This window comes from Pecten maximus, chromosome 14 (assembly GCF_902652985.1).
Source record: "Pecten maximus chromosome 14, xPecMax1.1, whole genome shotgun sequence".
Taxonomy (NCBI): domain Eukaryota; kingdom Metazoa; phylum Mollusca; class Bivalvia; order Pectinida; family Pectinidae; genus Pecten; species Pecten maximus.
The window spans coordinates 27760440-27783654 of record NC_047028.1 but is presented as its reverse complement, the minus strand read 5'-3'; the positions used below and the strand labels follow the sequence as shown (position 1 = coordinate 27783654).

At 33.4% G+C, this 23215-nt stretch overlaps 3 protein-coding genes across 3 annotated transcripts in view; 1 reads left to right on the top strand and 2 right to left on the bottom strand.

Moving 5' to 3' along the window:
* LOC117342141 (protocadherin-15-like) overlaps positions 1 to 7482 on the top strand; it is an 82354-nt gene extending 74872 nt beyond the window's left edge. Inside the window, 4 exon segments of the mRNA XM_033904153.1 lie at positions 1384 to 1671; positions 2129 to 2213; positions 2215 to 2622; positions 3285 to 7482. Coding sequence (XP_033760044.1) covers positions 1384 to 1671; positions 2129 to 2213; positions 2215 to 2622; positions 3285 to 3347 — 844 coding nt within the window. The 3' untranslated portion in view covers positions 3348 to 7482.
* Positions 7483 to 8189: 707 nt separating this feature from the next.
* On the bottom strand, positions 8190 to 17760 carry LOC117342945 (protocadherin gamma-C5-like). The gene is made up of 12 exons (XM_033905249.1): positions 17672 to 17760; positions 17154 to 17245; positions 16822 to 17004; positions 15704 to 15762; positions 15314 to 15401; positions 12919 to 13041; positions 12140 to 12195; positions 11309 to 11584; positions 10398 to 10893; positions 9792 to 9918; positions 9385 to 9457; positions 8190 to 8850 (listed from the first exon to the last, which is right to left on the bottom strand). Exons 1-10 carry the CDS (start codon positions 17676 to 17678, stop codon positions 9856 to 9858), a joined length of 1443 nt encoding a protein of 480 aa, XP_033761140.1. The 5' UTR covers positions 17679 to 17760; the 3' UTR covers positions 8190 to 8850; positions 9385 to 9457; positions 9792 to 9855.
* Positions 17761 to 18163: 403 nt separating this feature from the next.
* Positions 18164 to 23215, bottom strand: part of LOC117342946 (cadherin-87A-like) — a 30574-nt gene continuing 25522 nt past the window's right edge. Inside the window, exons 3-7 of the mRNA XM_033905250.1 lie at positions 21452 to 21520; positions 20614 to 20810; positions 19653 to 19742; positions 19266 to 19478; positions 18164 to 18419 (exon numbers count right to left, since the gene is read on the bottom strand). Of these exons, the coding sequence (XP_033761141.1) occupies positions 18186 to 18419; positions 19266 to 19478; positions 19653 to 19742; positions 20614 to 20810; positions 21452 to 21520 (803 nt within the window). The 3' untranslated portion in view covers positions 18164 to 18185. The remainder of the gene's footprint in view (positions 18420 to 19265; positions 19479 to 19652; positions 19743 to 20613; positions 20811 to 21451; positions 21521 to 23215) is intronic.

Genomic DNA, 23215 nt, shown 5'->3' with positions numbered 1-23215 from the left:
CTGATCACAACTGAAGTATTGTTGGTAAGATTTTTTATTCATGCCATTATACTATTTATTTATTTCTTCATTTATCTCATTTTATTGATTTTCGTTCCTTATTAGATTTGTTATACATGTACGTTTTAATATAAACTTAGTGCTACTATGAAAATGTGAAGAGTGGTTTTGGCTGTTTGCATATTTCTTATAAGCATTTCAGACAATGCCGGATGGTAGAGACTTTTTCCCTTTAAAGCTATGTTGTTGTTGTCGTTGTTGTTGTTATTGTTGCAAGTAAACAACAAATACGACAGTAATAGATAAATTTGAATTTCTTATATTGTCAAGAATGTTGAAAATTGGAAAAGCAGTCCTAGTTTAGAGACATTTTATATAACAAAACAATATAGATAATTAACGTTACGGCCGTTCCTCGATTGAATATATCATCATGCTACAAACAATTGATTAAATATTATATTATTTTAAAAAAAAACCTGATATTATCTCCAAAGTAAAACAGAAGCCTACATAATCTAATTTTAAGCAAGCATGACATTTCATTTTCATTTTAAACGCTTCAGTGTAACTCTTTCTGTCATCAATTCATTATCTTTTTTTATTTTGAGTTGCAATTTCCGTTTTCCCTTGATGTCCTATTGTTTTCTTCACACCCTGGACTATAGCTACGGACACCTTAAATTTCACACTAGGGATGATTTAGTTAAAACGAAAACAATCAACTGTTAATGGTTAAGATTAGGCTAGACTAAGGATTAAATACGTGTGTTTACACTGCCGAAATGCTACACTCTGGTCGCCCTTAATTACGTCTGTGTATGCGTGGCGTTACTCGTTACCCACATTTAATCGGCTGCGTAAAATAATCCGTGTGTTTGAATAACGTTTGCATACATATACGGTAATAGAAACACTAGCTCTCCGTCACAATCTACATAATCTAAGTAAAGGAAATAAGAATCATCAATTTTAGAGTTTTAATTAGAATTAAATTTCATTTCTCATATAATAGATATTCCTCGTTTTCTTATTAAATCATGCATGATTAGAAAGATATCAATTTTCGATAATGATCATTATAATGTCAAAACAGTAGATGGGAGTGATTTATAAATACTTAAGTGATATTATAATGTCAGGAAAGGTAGATAAGGTCATAAATAAATGTTTTATTATAGAGTAAATAAAATGTACAATATATGGTATTTTTGATTTTCAAAGATTAATGCTTTGCGTTTGACAAAGATGTTTGACAACTGGTATTGTAATTAATGACTTATTCTCGATAAAGCGTTTTTTTTTTTTTTTTTTTTTTTGCATTGTTGATATTTTTCATTTGGGTTGTGGTACGTCAAGGTAACTAACACATTTTATATACAGGTTGTTTGCAATCAATTCCGAGGGAGACATTAGCATCACAGCATCCCCGGATGAACTATTGGAAAACAGTTACCTTTTAGTAGTCAGTGTGTCTGACGATGGTATCCCACCTCGATCAACGGTTGCCCTGGTAACGGTGAATTTCCCGCCACTTGATGGTGTTGGTGTGGTTGGTCCCCAGGACGAAATGGCAGACAGAGGAAATGACTTGCTGGCTATTATCATGGGCGCTGTGGCGGCTGTCCTCTTCGTAATTATCATCATCCTCATCGTGTACATTATACGAAGGTGAGTCTAGCTGGTGACACTTCAGAGATTGTTTATTAGTTACATTCGTAATGCATGGCTACGAAGGGATGATATAATGCATTGATAGTTCAGTCCCACCTGTCGCTAACATTTTGCTATACTAATGCAGTAAAACGCTCGTGATAAATGTTGATAAATGTACTATGTTGTATTCTAAACGTTAAATCATGAAATTACGTCCGTTAATCGACGGGCGTTTAAGAATGACTCTGAACCTCTTTTGAATTTGACCTACTTTGAAAAAAATGACATACATGAACTATACATCATGCACCAGCTGATTCAATTAAATCTATATCATAACAGAAGATGAGCTGAATATGTCAATGCACTTACATATGCGTGCATGCATACCAATTAAATAAAATTTGTTTCCGTTGTTATGATAATCCAATAGGTATTCATCAAACATTTGTGTTCTATCTTTTTGTAGGAGAGTGTCGTACACTGACGAACAGCTAACCAAAGCGAGATTACAGGACGGCCTTGACCCTAAAGGGTTGACCTACAAACCAGGCGATCCCGTCTCCTGATCCAGTAGAATTAGACATGAAATTCGACGGTGACCTTGAAGAAACGTCAGATATCGATGGTGCTACAACCATACAAGATAATCCTTTATCAGACGATAGGATGAATTATGGATTTTCAAATCATTCTAACGATGGAAGTGGTGAAATTCAACTTGATACTGCTGTGATTCCATATGGAAACTCATTTCACAATTATGAAGATCGTCATACATTCCAAAATGGGATGCTGAAAACATTCCACGTCCCGGAGGGCAGTAGTAGTGGTGAAAGTAGTAACAGTGATAGCACAGGTGATAGTAACAGGGGTCTGATGAAGATCCGGCCCCACAAGTCGTCATCCCTATCAAAAGGCAAGAAACTTTCCTGGGGTGACAGCAACGACCGAGGGAGTTCGGAGGTAAGTCAGGACGATAGTCCTAGCATAAGGTACCAGGAATTGTCTCCTTGCAACTCGTAATACACAATACATGTGCAGAATCAGGGTTTCTAATGTCGATGTTGTTTAAAGGAACATTTTCGTAACTTTGCATAGGAGGCAACTTACGTGGCACCATGCAGGGTCGTAGGTTTTTTTTCTCTACTAAGGGACATTGGAGATACCAATATTGATATGCCGGCTCTTGTCATTTCACCCTTATCTTTCCTCTTCTCAAATGATTTGTATTTTATTATATATCGTACCTTAAGTGGCTCTTCTTGTTTCGTTAATCCACCAAACTGTTTTACATATTTCCCTATCAACCCTGATGTATTGCATACGATATTATAGTTTTACCATATTTCTTATTTACATAATTTAGCTGGTTAGCTAGTATAAAGCGTACTTCAATCTTCTACTGATCGCTGTAGTTAAACTACATGTACGCTTGAAAACAGCTGGGATATCTCCTGATATGTATTGCTTCAAATTGAAAGTTTCTACTAGCTAGAATATTTAAAAATTTGTAATTATGCATATTCTTCAAATATGATTTTATTCTTACGAACATTGTCATTTTATTATCAAACTGAACTTTCAATCTTCTTTCAACATGATTTCTATTTTTCTTGTGCTTTCAGGAAACCCTTCCAAAAGAAATGAGAAAATCCAAAGAAAAGCCAGAGATTACAGTCTATTTCTGATATTTCTCCATGAAGACTTGTTGGTGCTGTTTATTTGTGCAATATAAAAAACTGTCCATTGTTTACTGTGCATAATTTATGCTGTTGAGGATGAAATTCCGGAGAATTATCCGCCCATTAAATCGTGTGCACTGCCAGACCTTTAGAAAGCCTTGTGATAGCGCACACACAACCAAAGGATGGTTGTGTGCCGTGTAAAGTCACAAAATGCATGTGTAGTCACAAAAAGGATTATATCTTTTTCGAAGTGATGGTTTGTCATTTCAGAGCACAAGTACTTTTCTGATTGAAATGATGGAAAATGAATTCCATGGTTGCGAACAAGAGAGGTCCTACTCTACTTCACATTGCTGTACAAGACTTTCCGTTTTCGGATAGATCTTGGTAGCGGCATAGAAACGTCATATTGGACTGACTGCTGATTAAGTAGAGTATTTTCGTACTTACTTGTATTTAGTTTTATACAGAGAGCACAAACTTGTTATAAAATCAGGTATATATATATTAGGTTCTCTTTAACGGCCCAGATGTAATTAACAACACAGGACTATGAAGTTACATTACGGAGACAATATGTAAGCAGTGCTATTGTTTGTAACGTTACATTTACCAGTGTATTACAATGAGGATACCAATGGTTACAACAGTGTTTATTTGACTTTTGTGGGTACTGTTCATCGAGCCTAATCCTATGAAGGACGAATCTGCATACCAGTATGTGTATCTTATAAACACTTGGAGGAGGTTACACTTATATCGATAAGTATTGTCATACATAATGCAACCAATACCGCGCACGGAACATCATTTGCATGTATGAAAGATAAGCTATCAAATACTATATTCATCAAACCGACGCTATCACATGTAACAACTTATATACCTAAAAAAGTAGAAATTTGTATGTATTCCAAATGTTGAAGGGATGCCTTTAATTGTGAACAACGGTAATGGACAATTAATATTATTGGCATACCTATGTAGTGGAATATACCGATGCCAAATTATTCAATATCGAATCATCAGTGAAAAGACGCTTGACGTGCCTGCAAGCTGATGTTTGATTACCTGGCCACTATTCAAAATTTAGTTTTTCGCTGGGTGTATGAATGTGTTATATATGAGCTTACTATGCAAATGCACCTGTAATGTACCTGATAATCATCATTTAGTTCTGGTATCACTGTAAATGATTTCACATACTACTGGTTTAGGCATTCATTCTGTTATAATATTGTATAACATTCCCTTACGTATAAGATTCCATCATGTATATTCTGACATCACATGTATACTGCTGTTCGAAATAGAGACACATCTAGATTATTATCATGCAACATCTACCGTCTTGTAAATCATTTTTTGTCATTTTGTTGAATCCAATCACGATTGAAATCCATTTTTTTTTCAGAATTCTTGAATTAATTGAATGTCGGCCCCATTAACTATTAAAATGGTATGTAAACATGGTAGCTCTTCGCGTTGTTTCATAGGTTCAACACAGGTAATGACAATCTATAAAAAACATGTTTTTCTTGGATAGGTTTGAATAGCAGGAAACAAAGAACATTTTGTACGCATCACAGCAAGAATATATTTTCAGTAATAAAACAAAGGAAAGAAAATGTCAGTCGTTATAGAAAGGTTTTTGTATTGTAAAGATGTCAGTAGTCATGCCATCGGAAGGATTCTTTATACGTAAGTTTCCTATATATACAGGTGCTAGTTAAAACAAGTTTGATGCTAAATCCAAAAATGCGTAAGTTTTATAGAATGATACTATGCTGTTTCTTAACTTTAACGAAATATTTATATAAAAAGGGGCATTCCTTCGTTTGCACAGTAGAAACATGTACAATTTCTATTGATGAAAGCTATGTATGATTAAGGATTATATGAGTGGTTGTGCCTACTAGTAATGAAATTAATGCCGAAATGTGCAGAAAATGAAAATCGTACACAAATACGGTCTGTCTTTACAGTTATTAGTGATTCTTTGGAGTGAATTAAGAATTTTTAGGATTTAATACTTGAAGAACTTTGGCTTATCGTATTAATGTGAAGATTGGATCATTTACTACTTGGGGAAAATGCATATCTTCGATTAAGTTCCATTTGAAACCTAAACATTATTCAAACGAAGGAATGCCCCTTTGACATATTTGAGACAAAGGCTTACTGTTTGCGGACAACGCAATGCGTATTAAAAACAAGTGACAAATAGTTTTCGCTATTATAGAAGATAAATTTACTAAATTACAACAGCTTGTCAAATAGAACCATCAAATCAAATCGCAAATAGAAATTGAGCGAGTTATTGCATACACAGGAGACAGGCTTTTGCCATTCCCTAGTTTTGGCTGACAAATGGGATTAATTCAAAAACATTTTAAACATTCCCATTTACGAAGATTTTTATACTAAAACATTATTTCTCTATATCCCTATATTCCACGAAGAAATTAGATTCTGTGATACTGTAGAATTTGAAACTCAGCTTTGGCATATAACGTTTCTTGAAACATGATCACGTGGCTGGTTAGAATCAAGAAATAGTTATAGTATTTTGAAGTATTGCAGAATAAATCTTTTAGTAAAGAACGTATAGTTTTTCAGAGACAAGACAAAATTATCTAGCCAGACTCGTCTTCTTGTTAGTGATAGATACGAGTTAATTACTTTAAGAAATGTGGAGAAATCATCTTGAATGCCTATGATTAATGAATTGTCCTTAGGATGTGATATTACTGAATTAAATAAATAGATACATGTATGTACATAAAACCAAACGTAACAACGAATACTTGACTAATGTATTTGTTTCAGGTAATTGAGGGTTTTTGTTTGTTTTTTTTTAGTTTTAATTGCATTCAATCTTTCAATATTATTGAATCTTAAATTCGTTTCGTGTCATTGTTTTGTTATGAAGGAAATATTCTTTGTTCATATTGTCAATTAATTGTGCGAGATATCCGTAGTAGAAAATCGTGCTTGTTATTTAAGAATATTTATCGTCTTTCGTCTTATTAATTACAAAGCTCTTAACGTTGTAGAAATAAATATGATTTTGAAATATCTTTAACCGTTTTAATAATAAGTAATGTTTTCACCAATATTTTATTTTAATATAATTTCTTTTCCATTTTTTATAATGTGCCCTAAACATGTACAATGGGCATTGCAATTTTTGTTTGCTTTTCTACAGGAATGTTCTTGATATCACGTTGACAAAATAAAATTCCCTTAGCCATTTGGAAATTGTAACGGAACATGTCATTTTGAAACCGATTATTAAATAAAGTAATATTTAAAGTTGTCAAAATAATTGTCATATTGGTATTTTTAGCCGTACGTGTTATAATTAAACTGATGAGATTATGTTATTGGGATGTATCGGGGAGGAAGATGGGGAAGAGGGAAAGAAAGTGGGAGAGTGGGGAGATTGCATACTGTTATTGACTCAAATGGAAACGTGAAAGTTACGTTACATTGTACAACTTGTCATGTTTTAGGAAAATAAATTTAATACAAAAAGATCATTAAACTATCATATGCGAAATATAGAAAAAATGATATCGCATTTGAAGTTTAAATAATTAGAGATAATTTTAGAAATTTTCTAATGAGTTTTCGGATATTCTGTCTGATCTGTGGGATAAATTCCCATGGTTTGTTGGAAGTATTCATATCATATGTCGAAGTGTATTCTTGTTATTTGTCAGATTTATGACGAAGCATTTACATTTCGTCAAGGATGTCAACACCGTTTTGTCAAATATCATTAGATTACGTTCATTGTTTCGTTAGGCTTACCTGGTGTTGGGTACTATTGAATAAATATCAAGTTAATATCAATGTAGATTTGCAGAATCTAAAATGATATGTTAATACACTTTGGTGTATTAAGTACCATTTTAATGTCCATGTTTTCTGTCATTTATCATTTAAACTGGAACTAAGGTCGTATCATTTTCATCACAATGTTGCTATTTTTTCATCTTCGTTATCATTGTATTAGGTATTAATCATTGTTCATTATTGAAACATTCCGTATGTGAAAACATAAAATGATATTACAGATCAATTCTAGATTTTATATAAATCTTTCTTTTTTAATAAACAGATTTGAAACAAATGCTCATTGGAGTTTGTTGTCATGTACAACCATTTACACACTGTATATGATATGTACACACCTCCTTCATTGTCATATTGTAAATATTATCAAAGCATTTCAGTCCAGTTGTGTATTACCTACCTTAATCGAAACTTCCGCTTTTAACAGCATTATATATACACAATGAGTTGGCATCAGGAAGTTAAAAAATTGGACGAATGCGTTTATTTTGCATTTTTGTTTTGGAATCTTCTCTCTACTTGTCGTTCCTGTTTCTGTTGAATCGTATTCAAGTCGTGTTCAATTAGCTTTGTTGTTTCTTTTCAAAAAGCTTTGCTCCATAGATCATACTTGCAGCATCATCCGCATATCAAGAATGCATCAAGAATGTAAGCAACACATTAGTCAACAAACATAAATAATTATCAATTAAGGATCTTTGGTGAGGTCAGTATGGTTTCATACCGATTAGGTAGATTCAAATATTGACTGAGGGTGAAGTCTGGGGTCAATATCATAGATTATACCAAGTCTGTAAAACACCATAGTGACCGAGTTCAAAGTCATTCGGTATTTCTAAAACATAGGAACGTCAGGTTAATATCACAAAATGTTGACCTCCGCGTGACCATGTTTGAGCCAATGAGAATTGAGGAAACATCAGACCATGTCTGAATTATCTAAATAACAACATCAAGGTATTAGATATACTTTTTATTATTAGAAAATGCTGCCATGGAAGATATATTTACGCAATTATCAAGTACATGTATTTATAATACAAATGCTTACATAATTTAGCTTTTTCATGAAGCAAATACTGGGCAGTAATATTACGAAACCTCAACTGAAAAACATCATAAAGAATAAGAGAGAAGAATATTGAGCAGTCTACATATCAGTTATATCCGTTGTCACCAGGTTTCGTTGTATTTTTTTCTAATACACTTTTTTACAGAGTTCAAAGAAAGATAATGTTCCACGTAGATCAATAGTACATTGTTATTGCCACTATTGTGTCACAGTTGTATATATATATATCTGCTTGATTATAGGTAATGTAATCACATACTCCATCACTTCCGGATATATACATGTCTTCGGTAAGGTATTCATAGGTAGATTGTTGATGAATTTGCACTTTGAAGTACATTACGCAGACTTTTCAATATACGAAGAACTGATTGGCCTTATTATTAGATCACGTCAAGCATCCGCAGGTGGCATGCAAAACAAAACGGCACCATGTGAATATCGTGGTTCCTGTAATGTACATGGCATAATCTGACACGATGGATTGCTCAATCGCAATCTATTTAAGTCGAAATGCCCCTCTGCAAGGTCATCTGGATCATGGACAACTGTCGAATAAACCAAACGCCCTACCTGAAAGAGACCATGAAAAAGAACTTAATATATTGTAGTTTGCACTTGAATTGCATGAGAATTGAGAATATTGTTTGACTTTATCAAGTAGGACGCTGGCGTATTAATTGTGTTATCATTACTTAAGTAATGACATAGCCATTAATGTTGCCATTTACGGATATAGGATATTAGCTGTAACTAGAAACATAAATTATTCCTTATTTTGACAGGAAAATTTGATAAGAGGGTATCATATTAAACATCTATAATTCAGTAGTTATAGCAATTATAAATTAACTGGAAAATGATATAGTTTGGGGGAAAGGATTGTATTTAATCTTTTGCTTTGAGACGAATCTTCTCAGCAGATGGCCATTAGCCTTATCCGCAATTCCGTAATTTGTAATTTTCTGTGACCTTTCACTGGGACTTCAGTGCAAAATATTTTCGTAGCTGAAGCGATAAATAAAACAACTCACAACTTACAAATGAAATGAAAATTGTTTGTTATGGTTAGTGACATTCTCGACGTTTATACAATGTAAAACTTACCTATCTCTTTTCATATCCATAAATACTCCATTTATTTTTCTTCCATATGTACAGTCATGTGTCAACGGATTTCCTGAATAATAACCGAAGTTGCTATTGTTACATGTATCGAGGGTATATGTTCTTTTCGTTATAAAATTATAAAATGTGATTGAAATCATAGGTATATGCATGAAAAATATTCGGATCACTGCGGGTCCTTGAAATTGCTCAAAAGTAGCACTCTAAATAAATTCCACACGATATTTCATTTTGAACCACATCCAATAAAAGATAACTTTAAGGCAAAATAAATTTCGTTCCAACTTTATAGTTTACCTGCAGAAATGCTTAGCCTCATTATTTTTATGAAATTAAATACTTAATAGTTCTGTATAAATATTTTCGGTATAAAGTTATATACTTACTGTATTTCATATTCCAATTCATTCTTTTGCACAAAATAGCTTCCACAAATTTCTCAGTAAAACATCAAAAATAAACTGCAATTTTAGGCTTTCTGGCAGATTTCCTCATGTCCTGGGGAAGGTTTTCCTGTCGCAGAAAAATAAATAAATTGTTTGGTAATTCGCGCATTTATAACGAAAACATATGAATACTGATACAAGACATATTATGACAGAGATCGGGCATATCATGTTCTAAAATTAATTGTAGGTGCTTATCCAATTATAACTAAATATTTCAAATGCAATACAACAACGTCCCCAGACGAACAGTGTATTGCTGTTTTAGGAATCCATTTCAGATCATGGAATTTTAGTTGACATTTTCCGTTTTAAAATCATATCTAATTATACTTTCGGATATACCTTTTATCTGGTGCCGTGAAATGTGGTATATTTTGAAATCAAAATCAAAATCCTCAAAATTAATGTAATAGGCCCTATTGTAATAGTTCCAGGTTTTCATTATTAACATTACAATCGTTTAACATTTTTTTTCCAGAACATAATTATCTTTTCATGAAACCTTGAGACACGTTAATGAACAACACTAACTAATGTGATTACCTCCCAGTCGTATGAATTAGTCCTGTCAATATCGCCCCAGGAAAGGTTGTTAGTCCGACAGAGGGATGACGAATGAGGAGGCCGAACCTTCATTAATCCTCGGTTACTATCGCCTGTACTATCACTACTCTCACCACTACTGCTGCCCTCAGGAACATGGAATGTCTTTAGTACATCATTCTGATAAGCCCTTCGTTCTTCGTAATTGTTAAATGAATTTCCATATGGAATTACAGTTGTGTTTATTCGAAGCTCATCATTTCCTTCTTTAGAGGTATTCGAGAACCCATAATGCAATTTTTCTTCTGATAACGGATTTTCTCGAATGTTTGTTGGTATATCTATATTTGGTATTTTCTTGACGTCACCGTTTTGTTTTATATCGTTATTATCCAGATCTGAGGATGGTTTGGCAGGCTTGTATGTCAGTCCCTTGGGATCCAAACCGTTTTCCTGTCTCACTTTCGTCAGTTTTTTGTTCGTGTAGATCATTTTCCTGATTGTAAAAAAAGAAAATTACGAAGCGTATATCAGTTTATCTGCAATATATGATAATGGTAGTTCATAATAGTCAAATCATATTTAAGAAAGAGTGAAAAATCGATATAAAGAACGTAAACAATCAATTCTTATTATTATGTAAACCTTAATCAGATTTGAACTGATTTTTTATGGCATTGATTATGCTTGCCAAAATATATACTAGCATACGGAAAGACACCCAAAACATAATTATTAATACAACTACATATATAAAACAGATAACGAATATTATGTAGAAATAATATGTAATCAAGTTTATGTGATTCACAATCTATCTTCACGGTTTATGGCACCACTTGCTGAAACGACTACTTTATTAATAACATGCTGGTGGTACATTTTGAGGTTTGTTTACTTCGTGAACTCACCAACGAATTATGTACACGAAGAGGATAACGACGATTATCAAAAGGACTGCTGCAACGGCACCAAATATAACAGCAAGTAGGTCAGTCCCTCCTATCGCCAACAGGCCCTGTGACGCAAGCATATGACGTGGGAATTTGACCGTGACCAGGGCAACTGTTGACCTCTGGGGGACACCGTCATCCGCGACGCTGACCACTAAGAGGTAACTCCTCTGCTTTAGCTCATTCGGTGAGGCGGTTATACTGATATCCCCGACAGAGTTGATGGCGAATAAGCTGAATTGAAACAAAATGACAAATAACATTAGGACCAGCTGTATCAATAGTATCATGAAAGACAAAACTGTATTATCATTAAAGTGTAAGGCAGAATATATCGCATTACTACAAATGTAGGCAAAAATACAAAGCAAGCTACACAGACAGGACAAACTACATCGGAACCGGCAAACATTTACTGTAAAACTCGAAATTAATATTCCCTGTATAAGTTTGCTGCTTTAGTGGTATAAAATATAATATAATGTAATAAAGTGTTATGCTGCATATGGGATGTCGGTGAATTTATTTCCAGGAATTCTCCAATTGTCTGTCAATCCCGTAAGGTATTACTAACAAACAGGTCCTTTTATAAAGTACCCCAATGTATACAACAGTATACCACTACAGTCATAGCTAAAATGGAGACAAATATACATCACAATGTCACGTTTAATATATTGAAGGTACACGTGTTATCAACTGTTAGATTTAGAAAATCCCATTTGATTCCTTGAATGATAAGTGGTCAAGACAAATGTTCTATAATGGATTAAAACATCTTCCACTTACGATGTATGCGTCCTCAGATGATACTGAAGATGCGTATTTGGATCCTTGTCCTGCCCCTAGGTTAAATACAATATAACAATCATTTTGCATTCTAGTTCATCATGGTGTTTTAATATGACAATGATTTAGTGTTACATTATAAACTTACTGCTGAATATGTAAGATGAGTAAGGTCTGAGTATCACAGACATATGTAATAAGATCAAAATGACAGTTAAGATGCACCCAAGTGAATTGTTCAGGGTGAATATAATGACAGTTATTATTTGATAGTGCTACGTGCAAACACAGAACAATTAAATCAATAGTTTTAACGTTTTAGCTTTCCATCAAATACAGTAACACAAAACTCACAGTAAAAACATATATGTTGAAATACGTAGTCTATGCCCCGATAAGATAGCCATACAGATATTAAATCGTGATGCAGCTGCATTGAATTGTAGAACATTGATTAAGTTCGACATAATCATTTTAAACTCCTATTTGATCAATACACGGAACTTTTATTTAATTTCATGTATACTATACCTAAGCAAGTAATACCCAATAAATGAAACCCTGCAATATATAAACTAAAGATAAAATATCCTTGCATTTATGTAAACTAAATGATGGAGGGTGCATTACATTAGGAAATAAACAATAATTATTGTTTGGTAGATTGAAATAACGACTATTCCAATTGACAAAAGATTATCTATTTGACGAATACATAATTTGATAGATATTGAATATGTTATCAGTCACACTGCTAATTATGTAGATCAATTTTATACCTCAATGCCAGTGACGAAAGCACCTTGAATACGTTCTGCTACCACTGTGAATTCCGAGTTCACTAGCTGAGGAGTGTTGTCGTTTACATTGGCTATTCGGATATGTATAGGCGTTGTAGCTCTCTGGTATAAGAAACGTAAATGAGATACGTCGAATAAACATTGTTATTTTGTAGCCTTTTGTTTAAACACCATTTGCTTTATCATACAAATAAGCGTCTGTGATTTTTTTAATTAAACAGATTATCTATGTTAGTGTCTGTTGGCAGGATAGAAAAATACAAGAAAGTAAACATATATAGTGATCATTATTGCCTATTCTTAAACCCTTTCATATACCACAACACGCAAAAACAATAAAACTTCTACTGCATAGCATGAAATGTTCGTGTGTATTTTCTGTCGGGGTTTGTTGTTTTCACAATATTTCCTGAGAACAAGCTTTCGTGATTTACCCATGCAACAAAATGTAACAAACATACAAACAATATTCGCGGTTCTATAGCAACCATGAAAACAACACATTTATACACAACGAAGGTTTCGTGATATACAATATTCCTTTCAAAATTATGCCTGGATAACCTGTGTGTGTCAACTGATGGGGCAACTGACATTGATTGTTATCTTAATATAGCTCGCACTTTTTTTTTTAAATCAGTTCTAATATACACATCTATGTGGTTATTTATCAAACTAACAAGAAAATCAAAGTCTTACGTCGACGGTTTAAAGAAATATTATATTCCTAAAATCCATATATTTACGTGTAAGACATTTCTAAAGACAACACATACTCTTCAAAGTCAGCCAATTATCCCATATTTACTCATAGCGAAACGAGCAGGGACATCTTACGACTAAGCTTGATAGTTTCTTAGTTGAAATTTTCCATTTCTAGATAGTGACATTGTTGTTTCCCCAACTTCAGGTGTTAACATGTCTCAGTTGTTTCAATATTCATAGACGTGTTCACGGTATCACGATTTCAGTGACAGATGATGAATACTTAAGGGGAAATTAACCACAAAAAGATTCGAGAGATGCAGGTTGATGAAAACCATTTGGAGGTTCTATGGTCGACATAGTCACATAATTTTAAAATATTTCGTTTCTTTGTGCGATATGAAATCAGACGTGTTCAATGATTGCTGTTAGCCTAGGCCGGTGGTGCCGTTATAGATAAATTGTGGTTAATTCTCATTTTTGAAACCTCCATTGAAATTGCGGTTGTTGTCCATGAACCAGAACGCCTTAACCCTACTGGAACAACCAGCCGTATTATCCTTCAACATTTTTAAGGGCATTCATGCAAATCTTTATGTTCATACTGCTCTCGATTATTCTTCTATTTTGTGTTAGAATTATGGTTTCGCTATTATGTCGGTATTCTCTGTGTATTTATTCCTATCAATTGTAAGTAAACATGAACACTTTGAACCTTCCAAAAAGCTCCGCGTGTGGTAAATTTAAAAGTAAGCATGGATACATGCCATTGAACGAATTGGCATCGTAGAGTCATAGAACATGCATAGCGTGCAGGAACATGTTTGGAGTTTCCTCATTACACAAACATGTATGTTACGCTGACATAACAAGTCTACTCTTTTGACACGCATACATTAATTTACCAAGACTGACGTGGCAAACATTGGCACATGCAAAGAACCAATTGAAAATTAAACAACCCAATGGTCTAAATCACGCTGTCTTACATTATATATCCATATTGCAGTTGACAAAAAGTCCATCCAATTTCAGATTCATTTACCAGAATGTATTCATCAGCGATCTATTTTTACTTAATAATGGAAAATATAATAAAGAATGAGAAACAGTATAGAAAATAGCAGTTACTGCGGCCATAGCGTTGTTCGTTAATGGAAATTCCCTTTTTTGTCTTTTCCTTTCACGTTGTCTTTTGATTTAAGGTTAAACAACAAACACAACAACTCACTCACTCACACATCATTTAACTCTTAACGACTTGAAAATGCAAACAAGCTAGGCAAAGAAACAGTCGTACATGCCTGATGATTCCATTATTGAATACCAGTTTAAGTTTTGAAAGAGGAATAATTAATATATTAGAATTAAAAAAAATAATTTCGAGGCATAATTATGAAATAATGTGCATATTCTTCTGTAAATTATATGTTCATCACAGCCATATATTCCGCTTTGAAATTAAATGATTGTTAATGGAATCCCGAATCAGAATCACTAATCGGCATTGATATCTTCTTGAGGTTTGGTTCATTACATGATGATCATCACTGATACATTCCTGAGAATATTATCACTGACACATTTACAATAACTGATAAACTCCAGCAATATGTATAACTTATATGCTTATAATCAGTAATAAATTCAAAAGATCTGTATCGCTTACATGTTTGCCGTCCGTCACTTCCAGAGTAAATCTATATTCCCTGTGTGGTCCATCGTAGTCCAGAGATCGAGTTAGGAATATGTTTCCTCTACAAAAAGCAATTTACACCAACGTACTAAAACACTTTGGCTGACATACCTTACATATATCCCAAGAGATGATACTAATAATCACGTAGATATAGTCATCACGTACCTAATATAAAAACCATATATAACTTCCCATTAAATTTGGTTCATATAGGTGTAACTACACGCCTGGGAGGTAACACACTACTACCTTTTACAACCTTAATGTACATCCTGATGCAATTCGATATAGAGCGTAAGAGTACTACAGGCATTCACGCCGAAACATTATTTACAAAAAAAAAAAAAAAAAAAAAATTACCTCTGGTCGACTGCAAACTCTGCTATGCTTTCTAGTATGTTGAAACTCAAAGCACCCGCCTGTTAACAGTGAAGAGTCGATATTACGATATGCTTGTGTCAATAAAGAAAAACAAAATATTGTGGCGAAGACCAATGGATGAACGAATACTGTTAACTTATTTGCAATTCAAGAAAAGAAATCCAAACCTATATCTTTTATATAAGTGAATAATGAAGCGCAAGAATCCGCAAAATATTCAATGAGTAATTATTCTAGCCAATGAGTGAATCTTGCTGTCAATGTGTGATCGTTTTTGTCAACAATGTGTGCTTATACCATTTAATTAGTTAATATTCGGAATAATATTTGGACATTTTGGTACATGCATTCACAAACTAGTCAATTTTTCAACATGTTAAAATGTGCTGAATATAAAATGACAATAAGGGAAATGAAATAATGTTTGGACATTGTAGTCCATGAGCTCACATTTAGCTCATTGGTTAATCAACGATCTTGTATTCAATGGGTGATTGTCGCTAAATATATTCTAAAAGTACTATACTGATTTCGAAAAAGACCATTTTCGTTAAATTATAAGTGTCTAGTCTTGACATTTGAGCATATCATAATAAAATCTACATGTGTATAGATCTACTTTTTTGTCTTGATGCATACCTATTACTGTCATTTTTGTCATGTGAATTAATTAAGAAAACACTATTTGCATGCAGTTATAAGTATGATTTTTAAAATGTATATTGTAATAATAAGGGTCATTGTAGATGATAGTTTCGTATTCTATATAAAATATATATTTGTTGAAATCACTTATTTGAGCAATCCGATACGCTTACTTTGATTTTAGGGCGATTGAATGAGTCTTGAATATATTGTGTCTTTATTTTATAAATGGTTATTAATGACTTTGACCTTCAATTAGCAACGTGTATATTATACTTTTAATTGGACGATTGCATGCGTTTGTGTTGATTTATCTGTGATGTGCATGCATCCGTATCAAACAATTTTCCATCAAATTTTCATACACACAATATCATGCCTGTTGAAATATCCTAACTTATTTTAATAACAATGTTATGGATTTAAAAAAGTAATAAAACATGATCACTTACAGGGTTCCTCACAGTGACTGGCACTGTCAAAATCGTGGTTCCCGGTGGCTGGCTCTCCGCGATTGTAGTTTCGTATAAATTTTGACGAAAGGACGGTCCATTAGGTAGCGTTATGTTCAGCCCTGCGACGCTGATTTGTATAAGTGCAATCCCATACCTCAAAGGGTTGTCAATTTGGGTTGCCTAACAAAGAATCATACAAATATAATAAAATATTTGTCAGATATATTTTATTATATGATGTAATTTACGTGCATGATAAATACAATTGAATTATATTTATTGAAATCTTTTTGCCTGGAATTTGAGACTCGATATCGATATATGCATACCTTAATAAGAGCCGCATATGTGGTTGCGGCTAGCTTGGAGTCAACGGTAATCGCCCCACTCGTCTCGTTCATAAGAAAGCGAGAACTCGGATCTGTAATTGGAATAAAACATAAATATCAATTAAGTAATACATCAACATTCTCCGGTTTAATGATCAGCATTAGGTATACATTCCTCTATTCTAATTGTCTAAGACATGGTTACGTGGAGGTAAATATTTTGAGACGCTCACTAGCTGTTTCGTTTTAGAGATTTTTTGACGATATTTTGGTGATGACTTCAGAATGCCCAAATGTAGTTTTTCTGTGAATACGATCAATATTATGCAACTCTATTCTTTTGCAAACAAGTTGTATATCTAATAAATGACCTCTGATTCGGTTATTATGGTGTTATCCGACTTGAAGAGTACAAAATATAGTGGGTTGTCTCTGGGTTAATATTTCAATCGACCAGTTTGGTATAACACCATAATGACCTCACCGAAGATCCATAATTGATCAATATTACTACTCACCGTACATCTGGTATAATCACAGTGGTGTTGAGCTGATCTTGGTCCTCCGCTCTGATTGGAGGAATGACATCAACCACGGTGCCCTGGGAAATTAAGGTTATGAGAAACATCATGTGACAAAACTTTTTATAGAAATTACTGAAGAAAGTCAAATTGGTGTTACCGAAATAGTTTTAAATACTAATAGACTTAGCAAAAGTGTAAAGGTAAGGTACAATAAAAAAACAACGTCTCGCAGGCTTTTACATCTTTCGTATACAGGCACATTAGGACAGCAGGCGGTTGATGTTGGTTTTTTTTTTCTGAACTGTTCATTGTCGTGATTACAATAGGATGTCAAGAGAAACAAACAATAGTTAAAACCTAATAATCTGCTTGAACATCAATGCACATTTCTAGAAATGCCGGTATTTCTTAAATATTCGAACACTTCACTAAAAATCGTGATAATTTGAACTGAGAATGTTGCTGCCATTTACAAATACCGCCCGATTTAAGACTCGCTACATGTTCTTCACCTGTTATAAAAATCTAGCATAGAAACCACAAAATGAATCCAACGCAATATACAGTTCTCTACACTAAAATGACGTGAATACTCATAACGAACACTTACCCTAGTGGCATTGATGTTTACCTTCCCGTTATAGAATTCTGATGTGAATGTTGGAATTAAGTCATCGGTGTCGATTACATTGATGGCCAACGTGGCGCTGGTACTCATGCTCATCCCACGTATCGGATTATCCTATTGCAATTAACGCAAAAGTGTTGATTACGTCCAAGGTATACAATGGATTATAAAACTGAATGCCAAACAATTAAGTTTAATCAATTCCTCTCATTATGTATTATACATTTTGTAGATCGTTTTCGTTCCTAATCACAAAGTAAAACCTGTGTGTTCTTTTTTTGTCATAACTTTTATAGAGGTGGTTTGATGTATGTTTCATCCTTTTAATTATTGTATGACTATCTATTTAACAAAACTCTTGACCTTAAGCATGCATGTTATAACTGTACGGCATGACATTACCTTTATCTTTATACGTGACAATGTAATTTCAAAAGGCAAAATCAATATACAGAAAAGACATATTGCTTTCATTCTTGGATAAGGGCACATTTTAAGGTAACCAATGGTAGGCATATCGCCTTTTAAAAATATGCTTTTATCGTGTTATTGAATCCTCTTATCAAACGTTTGACATTTCTGTTGACCTAGTGTGTTGTCTTCGTAACCTTGCAGACTTAACCTGTTTTTGGCTTTAAAGTATCTCTCTCTGAATTTGTATTTGATGTTTATTTTTAGAGTGCTTTTTGTTCAATCCTTCTTGATAGCAGGTGCAAGGCACTTCTGTTAAGAAATCATTTGGCTATTTCAATTCTATATGCATATATTAGCATTTTGTGAATAGTGTTGGTCTTCTTTCTACGAATCAGCTGTTTTGCTTTAGTTCTTTGCTTTCACGGAAAAAAAATAAAAAGAATTATACACAATGCCATTAGATGAACTGTCTGCAGGGTTTGACAATTAACTACACATGCTGCATGATTAGTTCCTGAGATTGAAAGTGATCTTATGAATAAATACCTTCGCCTCAATGACGACTGTCATCATCTTCAGAGTCTCGAAATCAAGTGGTCTCCTGATTTTTATATCGGGATATAAGGGGTACTCGATGTCGAAATAGTCTGAGTACGGACCGGAGATTATTCGATAAGAAATCTGGTCATTTCCACCACCTTTCTGGTCAGCATCAGTCGCTACAGCATCTCCGAAAATTATTTTCCCTAGCGCAGTATCCTATAATATAGAATACAGCCAGGCTCATATTACATAGATAGGTCGTCCTGAATATTTTTGTTTAAACTTGAAGATTTTGAAAATTCGTAATAAATTCCGAAAATTAATTTCATTAAAAACAGATTAATTATGATATTACCGGAAATATTGTCACTAAATATACTGATCACTTACTTCAGTAACGTTTATGATGTAATTAGAATGTGAGAAGATAGGTGGATTGTCGTTGATATCTTCCAGAATAACCCTTACCATCAGCGGAATCTAGAATTACAAAATACGGAGATTAAGCATGGACTCATCTTATCATCAAGACGATTTCTCACTCAAACACCTCAGCAATATATAGATTCTTTAAACACAATTCATTCAATATTGCTTTTCCTATTTGCATGATTGTTGGTAGAAAGGATATTTGGGAAATGGGGTTTGATAGGCATGAGGACCCAAGTCTGAAAAGAGTTGTTGACCGGTTAAACATTTTCAATTTAATTTGCAATTAGATATATGAATTTTTTCATATCTTAAACAATCAGTCATATCGAAAGAAGCGACCTTTGTAATTTTATCACAGATAGTTCACACTTTATACATTCATGGGTTATGACATTTAATACATGTGTTTCCTAGTGTGTATATTTGTATATTCTGCTTCTACGGGTATATTTTCTTAATAGCTAACTCGAATATATTTTAAGTTACTGATCTATAACATTAAAAGCGGAGTAGTCTCTATATAAACCACGAGAACATTTCGTTTCCTCTTAATTAATTAATTTATTTGTTTGGTTCCATACCATAATATATATTCAAGTTAATCCCTATAATCGAATCTCCTATACACAATATATGAGAATATTTTCTTATCGAGGTTCCTTTTAGAAATTAAAACGCCGGCGCATTAGCTAACGCCTTTTTATGTTCAACAAATGGAAGATAATAAAAAGACCCTAGGATGAAAACCAAGTTTCGAATAATGAAATATCACTGTCATAATGATATCGTTAGCATATATCATTATGTTCGATGCCTCCGAAATAAGCACATACTGAACAGTATCATTGCTTCTTAATTTTGCTAATTCTGATATGATTATATAGTATTTTAGTAATAGACACTTATATGTACGACATACCGATGGCGAGTTGGCTTCCTTTCTGATGCTACACTCGATTTTAAGAATGATAGTACTTGTTCCATGATCTGTATCGAGAGCCGTCTTAAGGGTGATATTACGGCTTGCTTGATCAAGTAAGAGAAAATCGTTTGGTTGTTGGGTTAACTCCACTTCATTTGGTCCTCCAGATACTTTCAATTTACCTAATACGGATCCTGCAGCATGAACAACAAGATATTGTTATTTGTTTTGCTTGATATAATATGCTTCATTAGTACGTTGCAGCAATAAATAATACTCAAATGCAATGGTGTTTGTATTCAAACGACACAGAATATCGATTAAACAGGGGTAAAATACAAACAAAACATATAGATTAACATAGAGACAACTGAAAAAATACAAGGATAAAAGACCAGGTGCACCGATAGATGAAGCGTCTTCTGCTTTTTCCACGACACCAGCCATACAAATCTAGGTCAAATCCTTGATAACCCATAATCTGATATGAGAGTTATGATGATGATTACGGAACCACTAGCCATATCATCAAACATCAAGCACACCCTACTTCATACCGCATAAGGAAATAGAATATTTTAAATGAGATCATGTTATCGACCATACAATTTGTTCGTGATATCCATTAACTTGCCTCTCCCATCACCTTGTGATGTCAATTTTTCTGTCATCATTCGATATCTAAGTGAAAGTAAATCTTGTATGGTTATTGTATGCATACAATTAAGCAAAACACACTTATTTTCAAACAACTGTATGACACCAAAAAATCAATAAGGAGGGATAACAAATGTAGGTAGCAAACAATAAGCTAGATCCTTAACTAGATACCTACCTACAGGTGTATCCTCGGGAACATCTGTAATAAAACTCTCGTAACCTGTCCGTGGAATTGAACATGGATCTGAAACAACAAGAAGTTGTTTATTGAATGTCTACCGTTTTATTACGCCGTAGGGGAAAATGTCGGTCGAATTAAAAATATTGTAGATATAAAATTTTACCTGAATAGTACCTTAATTTGATTGTCTGTGTACACTGAAATCTATGTTAGGAAGTAAAAACAAAACATAAATCTTCTTAAGTGGAATTATTACGATTTCGGTCACATTTGGTATTCTCTGCAATTAATGCCTATGAATATATCACCTGTGATATGTCCATAAAGGAATATGTGCAACGTTGTTATATTTTTAAAGAATATCTACACCATACACATTCAAAATACCTTTATGTAAATCCAAACAAAACTGATGAAAATTAGTTGATAAATAGTGTTCCTTATTTGAACGAAATTCGAGTTATTAAATTTTAAATTGGTTAATTTCAAGTGAAATATCATTGATAACCTTTGCCTCTGTACACCTGACACCGATATACGAAGGTACACTTTAATGTTTCTCCTTTATCTGTGAGTTACGTTTACTCAGGTATGTATTTTCCAGTGATCGTCATATGACTTTCATAAAACAAATTGCGACAAAGATATAGGCTACCGAAGTAGAAGTCATGCGAAGTCCATGTCAGCGTCCGCAAAATAATGTATTCGCGAATATGCCTGAAGAGGGAAGTTCGCGATATTAAGTATTTGTGAAATCCTTGTGATTAATGTTACCGTTAGTTAAACACATTATTTTGTCAAAGACAACAAACCTGAAGCCAAAAGAGTGACAGTCTATATCTGTAGCATCGATCATGGTAAGATATGCCAAAGGTAACAGAGACATCGTTGAAGATATTTGATTAAATTAAGTAAAGTCCTTGCGATAGTTTTTCTACTGTAGACATTATGTATTAAAGATTAGCTTGCTGTAATTTTCAACATAGAGACAGTGAATTCATTTCCTGCGTTAGTTTCCCATCCATACTAAAACATAAAAAGGAACGAACAGATAGAAATATTAAAAATAAAGCAGACAATGTTGTTTTTGTCCCACTTAAGAGGCAGAGTTTTACAGTTTACTCGAAACAATTGCAATAAAATTCTTGGTGCACTAATGTCACTTTACACCTTAAGGTGACATGCTGTGTAAGCGGAAAACGACTTTGATATGACGTGTCAAAAGTTAGGTGACACTTGTGGAAAACACTTAAAAAGTCCAGCATTTCAACAACTGATACTCAAACAGTAATAGATCAATTTCAAAAGCTCCGATTTATATGCGGATAACCTAAATACAAATGTCACAACAGTATATTAAAAGTGAATTTCGAATAGAAACATTTTGGTTGTGTAATGTGTAACATTATCGTCGCCCCTGTACTTAATGGAAATGAATCGCGAAAGCACCTAAGTTGTCACGGATTATATATTAAGTATGGTATTATAGTCTCTATTTAAAGTAATCTTCCACAATTTGTGAATCGATGGTGATGTAATAAGATATATAAGAGACCAATAAGAAGGCATTAAATGAAATCCAATTCTTTCCAAATTCACTTTTAATGACTTATTCCTTTTATCGGCATTATCGGCAATTTAGAAAGTTTGCTTTCATGTGGAATATATACTATTTCCTGTGACTGAAATAAAATGTGTTATTCGGATTAAGAAGGCATCATATATTTTGAAACACCCTGTACAATTGTTATACGAATG